At 43.3% G+C, this 14,355-nt stretch overlaps 1 protein-coding gene across 2 annotated transcripts in view; it reads left to right on the top strand.

The window, feature by feature from the left end:
* MKRN1 (makorin ring finger protein 1) overlaps positions 1-12,675 on the top strand; it is a 33,921-nt gene extending 21,246 nt beyond the window's left edge. The window contains exons 5-8 of one of the 2 annotated variants that reach the window (XM_070756332.1): positions 7,357-7,571; positions 8,320-8,430; positions 8,899-9,037; positions 11,670-12,675. In XM_070756332.1, coding sequence (XP_070612433.1) covers positions 7,357-7,571; positions 8,320-8,430; positions 8,899-9,037; positions 11,670-11,882 — 678 coding nt within the window. In that variant the 3' untranslated portion in view covers positions 11,883-12,675. The remainder of the gene's footprint in view (positions 1-7,356; positions 7,572-8,319; positions 8,431-8,898; positions 9,038-11,669) is intronic. The other variant, XM_070756335.1, reaches the window with a different exon arrangement.
* Positions 12,676-14,355: the final 1,680 nt, after the last annotated feature.

Genomic DNA, 14,355 nt, shown 5'->3' with positions numbered 1-14,355 from the left:
GGCAGTGTTGGTCTGCGGCAACCCCTGCAGCTGATTGGGGGTATTCCGGGAGGCCAGTTCACCTGCCAATCAGCTGCTTGTAGTCAGGCTACAATAATGTGCTGAAGCTGACCAGTCTATTTGCTATTTGCTGCAAGGACATGTCAGAGTTGGCCACATCAGTCACATCCAGAAAGCACACACAAGTAACTGATTCAGCAGGGTTCACTAGCTTCTCTTTATATATAATATAACACATGCCAAAAGCAGGTTTTCCAACATAGTAGCAGGGTATCTACGAGACCGCCTTCTGCTGCATGAATCCCAGCGACCGGTTAGGTCCCGTTAACAAAACAATGTCGTTTGCCGTGGCCCAAGGGAAAAGCCTTCTCTGTGGCGGCCCCGGCCCTCTGGAACCAACTCCCCCCGGAGATTAGAATTGCCCCCACCCTCCTGGCCTTTTGTAAGCTCCTTAAAACCCACCTCTGCCGTCAGGCATGGGGGAACTGAGATACTCTTTCCCCCTAGGCCTTTACAATTTATGCATGTTATGTTTGTTTGTAGGGATGTTTGGTTTTACAATAAGCGTTTTTTAGTTGTTTTAGTATTGGATTTATATGATGTTTTTTATTACTGTTGTTAGCCACCCCGAGTCTACGGAGAGGGGCGGCATACAATTCCAATAAACAAACAAACAAACAAACACATACATACATACATACATACATACATACATACATACATACATACATACATACATACATAAAAGCAAACACAAGTAGAGGGGAGAACAGTTTCAGTTTTGAGCAGCAAACTAGTTTACAGCTCACCACAGACTCAGAGCTGTATAGTTAAGCCACGGCCAGGCTCCAAACTGTCTCCTTGTTGCTCACACAGCTAATACTGTTTCAGTTTCCAAACATCCCTCAACACTCTCATAAACTGATAGAATGCTAGCTAGATGAATACTGGTGGATGCTGGTAGGCAGAGGAAGATTCTTTTTTTCTTACTTAGCTCCCCAAAACTATAAGGTGTGTCTTATATTATGGAACATTTTATACACCGAAAAATACAGGAGTTGGCTTACAAAAACCACAGAGACATTTGAGTTATTGCAAAGGGTTTCCTAGGTCCAGAGAAGAGTAACAAAAATGATTGGGGGAACTGGAGACTAAAATGTATGAAGGATGGTTACAGGAATTGCATTAGTCTAATGAATAGAAGGGCATAGGAGGACATGATAGCATTATTGAAATATTTGAGGGGCTTCTACAAAGACGAGGGGGACAATCTATTTTCTAGAGCACCGGAAGAAAGAATGGTTGGAAACTGACTAAGGGAGGAAAGCAACCCGGAACTAAGGAGAAATTTCCTAACAGAGCAATTAACTAACAGAATAGCTTACCTTCAGAAGTTGTGGGTTTGAAGGCCTTCAAAAATGGACTGAACAACCATTTGTCTGAAATGAAATAGGCCAGTGATTGCAAACCTATGGCATGGGTGCCACGGGTGGCACGTGGAGCCATATTTGTTGGCAAGTGAGCCTTTACCAATATCAGCTCCAATGTGCATGTCTGTGCCAACCAGCTGATTTTTGGCTTGCACAGAGGCTTTTGGGGGGGCATTTTTGCCATTGAGAGAGCTTCTGGGGGGTGGGGGGGTGTTTTTACCCTCCTCTGGCTCCAGGGAATACTTTGGAGGCTAGGGAGGGCGAAACACGAGGCTACTGGGCCCACCAGAAGTTGGGAAACAGACTATTTCCGGCCTCCTGGGGTACAGAAGAAGCTGTTTTCGCCCTTCTCTGGCATTGGATTATGAGTGTGGGCACTCGCGCACCCACATGCTCTTTCGGCACCCGAGGAAAGAAAGGTTCGCCATCACTGATACAGAATTTCCTGTTCGAGCACGGGGTAGACTAGAAGACCTCCAAGGTCACTTCCCACTCCTATTATTCTATGTTTTATTTTATGTTCTACATCTTTGTTATCATGGGTCCAAGCAAGTGGCTTGGGTACGCTACTATGCAGAGTTTGGGAAGGATAATTCAGTGTTAACTGGGGCCAGTACAAAGAAAACCAGAGCATGGTGATGCTGCACTGTCTGGCACATAAATGTCTTTAAAAGATGTCCCTTCTAATTCTATATGCTATAATGTGAATTGGACCTAATCTGACATTGGATTGTTCTACAGCAAGTTGTTCTATAGCAAGAGACTTATTGCAAAATAAGTCCATCCCCTCCCATCCCCCTGAGCAGGGGAGGGTTCCTGCCAGTTTGGACCAGATCACCCGAACCGTTAGTGACCCGCTGGTGACATGACGATGGCGTCACGGATCCGGTTCAGTCAGTGGCGGCCCATGGGTGCCGCCATCTTTTTTCGGGAATTTTTGGCAATTTTTTCCATGTTTGGATGGCTCCTCCTCTTCTGCTGCTTTAAAAAGAGCCCCCACCCCCAGGGTAATACTGATCTTTATTTCTTCACCCGAAGCACAGCTGATCTACTCAGCTGTGTTTCGGGCTGAATCCTGCTACCGAGCATGCGCAGAAGCGAAATTGCATGAGGGGATGCACCTGTGTGAGCCAAGCGATGCAAACCATTATAATGCGAACCATTGGCGAAAGTAAGTGGAACCCACCCCTGCCCCAGAGCATTTCCTTTTAGTTAGAGCAAATAATAGGGAAATTCTAACAGTCTAAGTCTCTAAGACATAATAACTAGCATTTTGAATTGGGTCTGGAAGCTACTGGCACCCAGTACTGTCTCCCTGAAGGATAGGGATCATTCAACTAAACTTCATAATGCAGGTTAGCAAACGGACAGACAATGGCAGTTTATGGATCTTCCTCAACAAGAGTCCCATGTAAAGCAAACTAGAAGATAACAAAGGTGCAGGTTCCTCTTTTCAATGCATTTTGATTTAGATAAGATCATAACTGACAAGGCCAGACAAAACTGATCAAATGTTCTTCTGATTGTAACAATAGCAATAGCACTTAGACTTATACACTGGTTCATATGCCTTATGGTCCCTCTCTAAGTGGTTTACAGAGTCAGCATATTGCCTTCAACAACCTGGATCCTCATTTTACTGATCTTGGAAGTATGGAAGGCTGAGTCAACCTTGAGCTGGTCAGGATTGAACTCCTGGCAACCAGCAGAATTAGCCTGCAATACTGCGTTCTAACTACTGCACCACCATGGATCATAACTGCCACCTGCTGCTATAGTAGGAGTGATTGGACCAAGAACACTCATAGATTATGTGCCTGCTCTTTTTGGGAACAAACTCTGTCCCAAACAATATCCATGAATTCCAAATGTTACTGTATTTACAATATTTCGGTCTCCTGGCATTCAGTCTTAGTCTGTCCATAGCCTGGAGTAACTTTGAATGCCATCATTATATTTGTGATATGGAACCACAAACCAATGGATGGTGTTTTCAATAACTTCAGGTAAATATTAAGCAAGATGGCAGACAGAGTCCTGAGTTTCCTGCAGTGAAATACCAAAGGCTTGATCTGTATTCTGTCCCACACACACACACACACAAAAATTTAACCTGGCCACTAAGGAAGAACTTCTGGCATAAGTGTGCTCCTAGTCACCAACCTTCAGAGAAGATCCAAAAGGATGCTATGGTCCATGAGATTAGACGCCACCAAGGTCTAACAGGACCAAGAGAAGCACAATTTATATCTGTTGTGGAGTGATTAAAATTGCTTCTGTGCTGTATGAAGGCAGTTTATGGATCTTCCTCAAGAACTGAAAGAATTCCAGATAAACCATCTGATCCAGAATATCCAAGCAGCAAGATGGTTTCTGCACTTGATAATACTCATTTTCTTAACTGTTCCTTTGAGGAGGTGAGATAAACTACTTGGTGGTACTTTGCTTTCTAAGATACGGATTCTTAAAAAATGAAATATTTTCATAACCTGCCATCCGCTATGTTTCTCCTTTGAAATACATTGGAGAGGACTTCGGTTGATATTGCAGCGGGATCGGACACACGGGGCAGGCCTCAATGCTCCATGTTGAATTTCTCCCCATCGTTGGGCTCCAAAAGGAGCCAAGGCCGCCCTACAGGAACAGTAAACAGAGGGGCTCCCTATGAGGTTGTGGAGAGTTGCAGTTCTCCTGTCTGAACCGGCTTCATGTAAATGTTAAATAGTAGGAGGAAGAGGACCGACCCCTGCAGCACCCCACATAGTAGGAAACCACAGGAATTAGTCCTCTCCCCCTACTATTTAACAAGGTAGGGCCTAGAGGTGGAACTCTGTCTCCCCACCAACGCTTACTGTGATTAATCAGAGAGGTAGGAGGAGAACCACTGTAATACGGTGCCTACTACTCCCAACCCCTCCAACCGTCATAGGTCAATGATATTGAAGGCCGCTGAGAGGTCAAGAAGCATCAGGATAGAGGAATGACCCCTATCCAGGGCCGGCCAGAAATCATCCATCAACGTGACAAAAGCAGTCTTTGTGCTATAGCTGGGCCTGAAACTGGACTGAAGAAAGTCAAGAAAATTGGTTTCATCCACCCCCACCGCAGGAAGTGGAGCGCCATCACTTTCTCAACAACCTTGCCCACAAAGGGCAGGTTGGAAACTGGTCGGAAGTTCTTCAACTCGGCTATATCCAGGGAGGGGGTCTCATAACCGCCTCTTTCAGTGGCTTTGGGAAGGACCTCTCACTCAAGGAAGCGTTAATCAACACTTGGATCCAGCCGTGTGGATCCAGGCAGAAGGGACACTGGTCCAACATGCAAATGGAGGAACACAGTTCCCATGGCCTTATCCACTTCCTCAGGAGTCACCAGATCAAACTCACCCCACACAACAGGACTAAGACCTCCCCCTGTCACCTCTGTCTGAATTGCCCAATCGGAGTCCAGGTCTGTCCAAATCTGAGTGACTTTGTCTGCAAGAAACTGAGCGGATTCCTCAGCTCTACCCTGCAAGGAGTTCTCCAGGATCCACTGCCACGGAGAAGCCACAAAGGCACCATCGGTTCTAGAGCCCCCGATGCAGCCTTATCCAGGCAGTCACCAGGGACTCAGCCGGGTTGTGGACAAGCAAGTCAGAGATAGCCCCAAACCCTCTCTGGAACCCCTCTGGGTCCATTAGGTGCCTGGGGCGGAACCACCTAATCGGCTCCGCCTCCCTGCGGTAGGGGATTGGTATCTCAAAGTCTAGCCTCAACAGGGAGTGATTTGACCATGACAAGGGCGATATATATATATACCCCTTAAAACCAGATCAGTTCTCCACTGCCCCGAGAGGAACACCAAGTCGAACGTGTGACCCTCCTATGAGTCGGACCCTGAATTACCTGGCTCAGGTCCATGGTTGTCATGGAAGCCATGAACTCCTGCACCACGTCAGAGGCTTTGCCAAGCAACAGCAAATTCTGAACTATTGTGAATATGAGATACTTTGACTTCCTGTTGCCATTTTTCACATTTACAATTGCTTCTAGTACAGTGATGAACCTTTTTTTCCTCAGGTGCCAAACAAGCATGGGCATGCACTATCGCACATGTGTGAGTACCCACACTCATAATTCAATGCCTGGGGAGGATGAAAACAGCTTCCCCCGCCCCCTGGAAACCCTCTGGAAGCCAGAAAAGGTCTGTTCCCCAACTTCTGGTGGTCCCAGTAGGCTCATGTTTCACCCTCCCCAGGCTCCAAAGGCTTCCTTGGAGTTGGGGGAAGGTAAATACGCCTTCCACAATCCCCCTGGAGGGTCTCTGGAATCCAAAAACATCTTCCCAGAGCCTCTGTGTGAGCCAAAAATCAGCTGACCAGCATATATATATACGTTGGAGTTGAGATAGGGCAACGGCTTGCGTGCCACCAGATATGGTTCCACGTGCCACCTGTGGCACCCGTTTCATAGGTTCGCCATCACTGTTATAGTAGATACTGGAATTTAACTGTGGTTAGATACCATGGGATAGTTATGTTACAACTACATGGGGTAGTTATGTTATGTTTTATTTATATGTTACCAGTCTTGTTTCTTCTGAAAAATAACTCACAGTAAAACTGCATTTTATTTCAGTATTTCAGTTCTTTCTGTCAGAAGAATTTAAAAAAAATTAAACAAAGACAAGATGCCAAGAAAGCAGTATACAGTGGTACCGCTACTTAAGAACTTAATTCATTCTGTGACCAGGTTCTTATGTAGAAACATTCTTAAGTAGAAGCATTTTTCCCATAGGAATCAATGTAAAAGCAAATAATGCGTGCAAACCCATTAGGAAATAAATAAAAGCTTGGAATTTGGGTGGGAGGAGGAGGAAGAAGAAGAGAAGGAGGACAGTCACTGCCAAAGGAAGAAGGTGAGGTGAGCGACCCCTTTTGCCTTTCCACGCCCAGACGCTCCGGGAGGCAACCTCGTGCCGGGTGTATGGGAGGCAGCGCAAGGGAGTCACCATAGCGAAGTGGTTTATTCCCTCTCCAAGCGCCCAGAGAAAGGAAAATGCTTCATTTCCTCTGGACTACCAAAGCCTCCTTAAGCGCCACTAAAAGGCTCCTCTGGCAGCCCAGAAAAGCCTGAGATGGCCGGATTAAAGGGGGAATGGCAGGAAACTGGCCGGGCCTTTGTGCCGCTCTCAAATTTCCTGGGAAAGTTCTCTGGGCTCGGGTTCTTAAGTAGAAAATGGTTCTTAAGAAGAGGCAAAAAAATCTTGAGCACCCGGTTCGTATCTAGTTTAATTTAGTTTAGTTTATTTAGATTTGTATGCCGCCCCTTTCCGAAGACTTGGGGCGGCTAACAACAATAAAAAACAATGTAACAAATCTAATATTAAAAAGTAATCTAAAAAACCCCAATTTAAGAGACCAATCATACCAACAAACATACCATGTATACATTCTATAAGCCTAGGGGGAAGGGAGAAAAAATTTTCAATTCCCCCATGCCTGACAACAAAGGTGGGTTTTAAGCAGCTTGCGAAAGGCAAGGAGGGTGGGGGCAACTCTGATATCTGGGGGGAGCTGGTTCCAGAGGGTCGGGGCCGCCACAGAGAAGGCTCTTCTCCTGGGTCCCGCCAAATGACATTGTTTAGTCGACGGGACCCGGAGAAGGCCAACTCTGTGGGACCTAACCGGTCGCTGGGATTCGTGCGGCAGAAAAGTTCTTAAGTAGAGGTACCACTGTACCAAGTTAAACATCACTCACTCTTATTCTTTCCATGCCCAGGGGAGGCATTTTATACACTTACGGGGAAAGAAATGACGTTTGAAGTTGTCAGAGTAGAGCGTTGTAAAAGTGGTAGACCTCTCAAATGCTTTCATAATGTGTCCCCCCCCTCTCAATTTGACTTTATGATCAATAGTGTCAGTGTCTTCTCCTTTCCTTCACAGTCTTGCATCGAAGCTCATGAGAAGGACATGGAGCTCTCCTTTGCGGTTCAGCGTAGTAAAGACATGGTGTGTGGCATCTGCATGGAGGTGGTATATGAAAAAGCCAATCCCAGCGAGCGTCGATTTGGGATTCTGTCCAACTGCAATCACACTTACTGTCTCAAGTGCATTCGCAAGTGGAGGAGTGCTAAACAATTTGAGAGCAAGATCATAAAGTGAGGCACTTCCCCATGTCCGTTGTGCTTTGTTTCTTGGGGAGAATTAGTATTTTGTGTGAACTGGCAACTTCGTCCCTCTTTCATCCCAAGACTGCATTTAATACATAAGTAATGTTATCATTCAGCATTGAGGGGTTCCTTTTTTTTTTCTTTTTTTTTTTCTCCTTTTGGATCAATTTTCTGACCTCAGTACTCTTGACCGGTCAGCAAGATCCACTGAGTTTGAATGTTAAGTCATACTTTTTTTTGTTGTTGTTAAATGGAAGCAACCTACTGTTCTGTTGGTTGCTGTACAAAACCACTTGGGTTCCAATGGTGCAAGAGAGAGAAACTCCAAACATGTGTTTCTTAAGTCTTTTTCTCATTCATTACTGAGCCAGTGGCCCATTCCTTTTTAAAAATCTGCTTGGAAAAAAAAAAAACCCAAACCAAACCAATATGGACATCTAAGAAAACAAAGTTACAAAAATAAATTTATTTATATCTAAAGAAAAATGAGTCTGTGTGTGAAATGTTTTCCCCCCCTTCATGTTCTTTGAAAACCTCAATCAATGCCTTGGGTTTGGGGGTGGGGGCTTTTGGGGGTGGGGGGTAATGGGTGGGGGGAGTTTTAAATTGTTTTATAAAATGCAATAGACCGGACAGAGATACGATAGACTGCTTGTAAAGGTGGTTGTATGTCTGTGCTGGGAAATGGCGCCCCCTGTCATGTAGAATTTTGCAGTGCAGTCTGTTCGTTTCCCAGGTCCTGCCCCGAATGCCGGATCACATCTAACTTTGTCATTCCAAGTGAGTACTGGGTGGAGGAGAAGGAAGAGAAGCAGAAACTCATTCAGAAATACAAGGAGGCAATGAGGTATGAGCATTGCAGCCTCGGACCGAGTTTGACCGCAGAGGTTAAAAGGGCGTGCGTGGAGAAAAGTGTCACCTGAAGTCCTCTCGTGCCTCCTTCCCACCCCACCCCACGAGATGCATCTTTAACCGCGAGCAGATGCATGCTGCGTACACAAGTAACCTTTGTGCCAAATAGCCTCGTGTGCTCTTCCCTTGTCCACCCGGTTTTACAATTTAGTCCTAAAAATGATAAAACATTTTATTCTGGAGTGTTTCCTCTGCATGCACCTCTCCATACGCACACCTTTCCAGTACGCACATCCAGGTAATCCACTGTGTTTACATATGTTAATTAATTTAACGTGGTTTCTGCGACAAGCAAGTCTCTCTTTTTTAAAAAAAAAAAAGTCACCTGGCTTATAAAGCAAATACAGTACTGAAATCTGATTGGCTATGCTGTGAGTAAGGGTTGCGATATTTTCCTTTCCAGCAACAAGCCATGCAGGTATTTTGATGAAGGCCGTGGAAGCTGCCCATTTGGAGGGAACTGTTTTTACAGACACGCTTATCCGGATGGCCGCCGAGAGGAGCCCCAAAGGCAGAAAGTGGGAACTTCGAGTAGATACAGAGTAAGTCCCCCACTGCTTTCGTTGACTGTTTCCCCCTTCCCCTCTTTGCAATTAGAAAAATGTTTTGAATTAGACATTAGAATAGAATAGAATATATTCTTTATATATAATTATATAGAGCGCTGGTGAGGCCACATTTGGAATACTGTGTTCAGTTCTGGAGACCTCACCTACAAAAAGATATTGACAAAATTGAACGGGTCCAAAGACGGGCTACAAGAATGGTGGAAGGTCTTAAGCATAAAACGTATCAGGAAAGACTTAATGAACTCAATCTGTATAGTCTGGAGGACAGAAGGAAAAGGGGGGACATGATCGAAACATTTAAATATGTTAAAGGGTTAAACAAGGTTCAGAAGGGAAGTGTTTTTAATAGGAAAGTGAACACAAGAACAAGGGGACACAATCTGAAGTTAGTTGGGGGAAAGATCAAAAGCAACATGAGAAAATATTATTTCACTGAAAGAGTAGTAGATCCTTGGAACAAACTTCCAGCAGACGTGGTTGGTAAATCCACAGTAACTGAATTTAAACATGCCTGGGATAAACATATATCCATTGTAAGATAAAATGCAGGAAATAGCATAAGGGCAGACTAGATGGACCATGAGGTCTTTTTCTGCCGTCAGTCTTCTATGTTTCTATGTTTCTATTGGCCAAGTGTGATTGGACACACAAGGAATTTGTCTTGGTGCAGATGCTCTCAGCGTACATAAAAGAAAAAAGATACATTTGTCAAGAATCATGTGGTACAACACTTAATGATTGTCATAGGGGTCAAATAAGCAATGAAGAAACAATCAATATTCATAAAAATCTTAGGATACAAGCAACAAGTTACAGTCATACAGTCCTAAGTGGGAGGAAAAGGATGACAGGAATGATGAGAAAAACTAGTAGAATAGTAGTGCAGATTTAGTAAAAAGTCTGACGATGTTGAGGGAATTATTTGTTTAGTAGAGTGATGGCGTTCGGGGGAAAACTGTTCTTGTGTCTGAATTTTTAAAAAGTACACTGCTCCAAAAAATAAAGGGAACACTCAAATGACGTATCCTAGATCTGAATGAATGAAATATTCTCATTGAATTCTTTGTTCTGTACAAAGTTGAATGTGCACAACAGCATGTGAAATTGATTGTGAATCAGTGTTGCTTCCTAAGTGGGCAGTTTATTTTCACAGAGGTTTGATTTACTTTGAGTTATATTCTGTTGTTTAAGTGTCCCCTTTATTTTTTTGAGCATTTTAAGTTTAATTGGATTTGTATGCCATCATGGCATCTCACAGCATATATAAAGACATAATGATCCAATTGATCCAATTAGTATACTTTTTTTTTAAAAAAAAACACCTTAAATAGTATATTTTGAGCTATCAGAATCTGAGAAGAATAACTTTGTGGAAGCAAAAACTTCATATCCTCTTGTTAATTTTTTTCCTGCACTGTTTTTTGACATTTTTAAATCATGAAGGGATAATCAGCCTAATGTCCGAGATCATGTAATCGGCATGATTATATATAAGGTAACCAAATCAGAGCAATGCCGATACTATAGTTTTATGTTGAAGGAATGAAAGTTTTAGAGGCTGATTTGAAAGAATAATTGATTATCTTTGTGAAACGTGCATTGTTCTACATAAATGTTAGCTTAGTGCTATTTAAATAATGTATTTAGTCCCCTTTGCCAAATGTCTATTATTATTATTATTATTATTATTATTATTATTATTATTATTATTATTATTATTATTTAGATTTGTGTGCCGCCCCTCTTCAGAGACTCGGAGCGGCTAACGATGTAGCTTTAATATTTTTTTATTTATTTTAAGAATGATCCAGTACGCCTCCCTTGAATGAAATTGTATCAGAATTAGCAAACGAGTCTTCCCACCCACTCTTAGATCAGTAAGAAATATTGATGAAGGCCTGAGTGTGTCCCATCCACAAGCCTGCAACCTATTAGGCCTCTATTGTGGTCAGCTAAGAGCTTAATTATCCCCTTCCATCATCTCTTGGGGTGGTTTCTTGAAAGTTCAAAAAAATAGATAGTATTCAAAGGTACCTCCTATGAGGTAGGTTGCAATCGTAATGCCCTGGTGTTAGTCTCTTTTCAGGTTTTATCTTTGACCCAGATATATACTTTGCATGCAAATTTGTGAAATGAGTCCTTCAGGATTGAGTAGCAAATTAGTCAAATTAGTAAAATAAAATAATAATGTCAAATGTCTGCCCAACAGGAAAAGAAAGTTGTAAAAAGTATCAGGATGACAGTTATATTTCCCATGATCCTAATTCCTTGCATGGGATTTTCTTTGACTTTCAGATGCTGGTAGCGTTAGAGAGGCAATCTTGACACTCTAAATCACCTTGGCAACTCCAAGCCTTGTGGACTTCCACTCCCAGAGTTCTTCAGCCATCTTGCTACGGAATTCTGGGAGTTGAAGTCCACAAATCAAGGTTGGAGACCTCTGCCCTCCATAATCCCCCTTTGACCAAGCTCTCTCAGTTTTATTCGGTGTTTGATGAGGAAGGAGGAGTAATTGGAACACTAGCTGTAGAGGAACCACCTAGGTCTAGGGTTTGTTTGGGGGGACGGCACTCCTGTGAGGCCAGTAATTCTCCTCTACTTGTAGGCTCAGCGGAGAAACCGTTTCTGGGAATTCATTGAAGAGAGGGAGAACAGCGATCCCTTTGAGAACGACGAGGAGGAGGTGGTGACCTTCGAGCTGGGTGAAATGCTTCTCATGTTGCTGGCGGCAGGAGGCGATGACGACCTAACAGACTCCGAGGATGAATGGGACTTGTTTCATGATGAGCTGGAAGACTATTATGACTTGGACCTATAGCACATCTTTGTGTTGTTTGGACTGTCTGCTCCTCCCCCCCCCCTCTCCCAGGCAGTAGCTCTTTTTCCTGTGGTGTTGTGGCAGTGCCTGTGTTTTTCTCCTAGGCAGGCCTATCAATTCCAGGTGCTGCTGTTGTAATGACTTCCCCATCCCACCCCACCCCAAGATCTGTCTCCTTCCCCCTCCCCTCCCACCTGCCCCCCTCTTCCAAGCCCTAGGAGTGTGTTTCTTTTTTTTCTGTTAAAACAAATGACATAAAATAAACATTTAAAAGCGTTAGGGTTTTTTTTTTTTTTTTGTAAAAAAATGAATTTAACTGTCAGACAGTTAGATTAGACTTGTTGCTTTATCTCTGTGTTCCTAACAGGATTCACCCAGTTCCAGGGTTCAAATGTTTACAGGACTTCCACGCTCATCTTGAAGAGCCCAGATACAAACCTGAGAACACTGGCCGTACAGCGAGGGGGGGAGTGGGCAGATGTTGGCCAACTGCCTCGTTCCACAATAAGAGACTCTGAAAAACCAATTTTCCTACTTCAGATTTCGGGCCGGCGCATATTTTCTTGGCTGGCTTTAGCTCCATTCCAACCTCCCCTCACGTCCATGTGTTCATTTGTGGGTTTTGGTCTCTTTGTTTACTTGCACATTTACTATTTACTACTGTGTAACCAGAACCAGGTGCGAATGTTCCGGTTTTTACTGTTCGGCATGAAAGGCAAAAATGTGTTTGTTGTGTGAAAGGAGAACTTTCTATGTATGTATATACAAATAAAAATACAGAGTTGTATCCCAAGGGCTGGGCAACTTGGTATATGTGTGTATTAAACCCCTTTCCCCTCTATTCTTCTCATCCCTCCCTTCTTTACACAAACCTTTTGGTGCATGATATCTTGACATTCTACTGGATTTTGAAATGAATGTTGTGGTCTCAGCAAATTCTGTGGAAATGGTCTTTGAAACAACTAATAGAGTAGACACTTCCTTATTGACACCAGCACTCCATTCTCTTCCTAGTCATCCTTCTACTCCTTTTGGGTGTATCTGAGTCACACAGGTGTAGGAATATTGTTAGCCAGAATTTGGACCAAATTATCCACTTAGGGTTCCACCACATTGGGGTTCTTGTGCTTTCTTCATATTTGCAAAGTTGTAGAACAGTGTGATAATTGATCAGAGTTAAAACCATGAAAATCCACGTCTCTCTTAGAAGGTTCCTTGTTGCCTTGCAGAACACCTGAGTAGGCTAAGTAGCTGTACAACATGCATGTTGCTACTTTATCCCTAGAAGAAGAAGAAATACAACCAGGTGACAGCTCTGCTAGGAGGAACTCCTGAGGCCATCAAAACCTTTCTCCCTCTTTTCCTCTCCCCTCTTCAAGGGAATTTTAAATTTCATTACATTTAATGCTGCTGGGTTGTCCTTGAATTGTTCTGCTTATTAGATTGCATTTCCTTTCACTTTTAAATGAAATCAAAATATGTTGCTGAAGTCTGTGTTACTTTGCAGCTGCCTTTTGTAAGAAGCACTTTTCCCAAATAAAAAAGAAAAAAAAAGTATGATCTCTGTATTCTTGAGGTTTTTTATTGGGGTGAGGGTGGGCGAGATCCATTCGGGAGGAGAAAAAAGCATTTTTAAAAAAAAAAAATGCAGCAACTTGAGTATCCGTTTCAATTTCTATCACCGCACCTCAAGAAGGATATAATGGAACTGGAAAAGGTGCAAAAAAGGGCAACAAGTATGATCAAGGAAATGGAGCACCTCCCTTATGAAACCAGGTTGCAACGTCTTGGTCTCTTCAGCCTTGAAAGACGGCAGTTAAGGGGTGACTTGATCAAAGTGTATAAAACCATGCATGGGATAGAAAAGGTGGATAGAGAAAAATTATTTTCTCTATCACACAATACTAGGACAAGGGGGCACTCCCTAAAGCTCATAGGTAAGAAAGTGAGGACAGATAAAGTGAAATATTTCTTCACCCAGACGGTTGTTGGGTTATGGAATTCACTTCCAGAAGAGGTTGTGACAGCTGTCAGCCTTGATAGCTTCAAGGCAGGATTAGACAGATTCATGGATGCCAAAGGTATCTGTGGTTATTGAAATGGATGTCTAAGTGCCGCCTCTATGTTGGTTGAGGCAGGCAGGATTCCTTTGGGTACCATTTGTTGGGGGTCCAGGGAAAGGGAGGGTCTTGCCTTCTCTTTCTGCTCAAGATCCCCATAGACAATTGGTGGGCCACTCTGTGACACAGAATGCTGGACTCAATAGGCTTTGACCTGATTCAGCACAGCTCTTCTTATGTTCTATTTAAACGCTGTAATAATTGCAGTGATCCAAGGTAAACTACCATAAATCTGCCTGGATTATTAGATTACGACAATTAATTTTACCTATGGCTCTTCCAAGTTGTCACTGTGAGACATCAGCCTTATTAGCTCTGAATGAATCAGATGCCTTATTTAATGGATCTATTTT

This window comes from Erythrolamprus reginae, chromosome 6 (assembly GCF_031021105.1).
Source record: "Erythrolamprus reginae isolate rEryReg1 chromosome 6, rEryReg1.hap1, whole genome shotgun sequence".
Taxonomy (NCBI): domain Eukaryota; kingdom Metazoa; phylum Chordata; class Lepidosauria; order Squamata; family Dipsadidae; genus Erythrolamprus; species Erythrolamprus reginae.
Note: the sequence above shows the minus strand (reverse complement) of the source record. Positions and strands in the feature narration are given on the sequence as shown.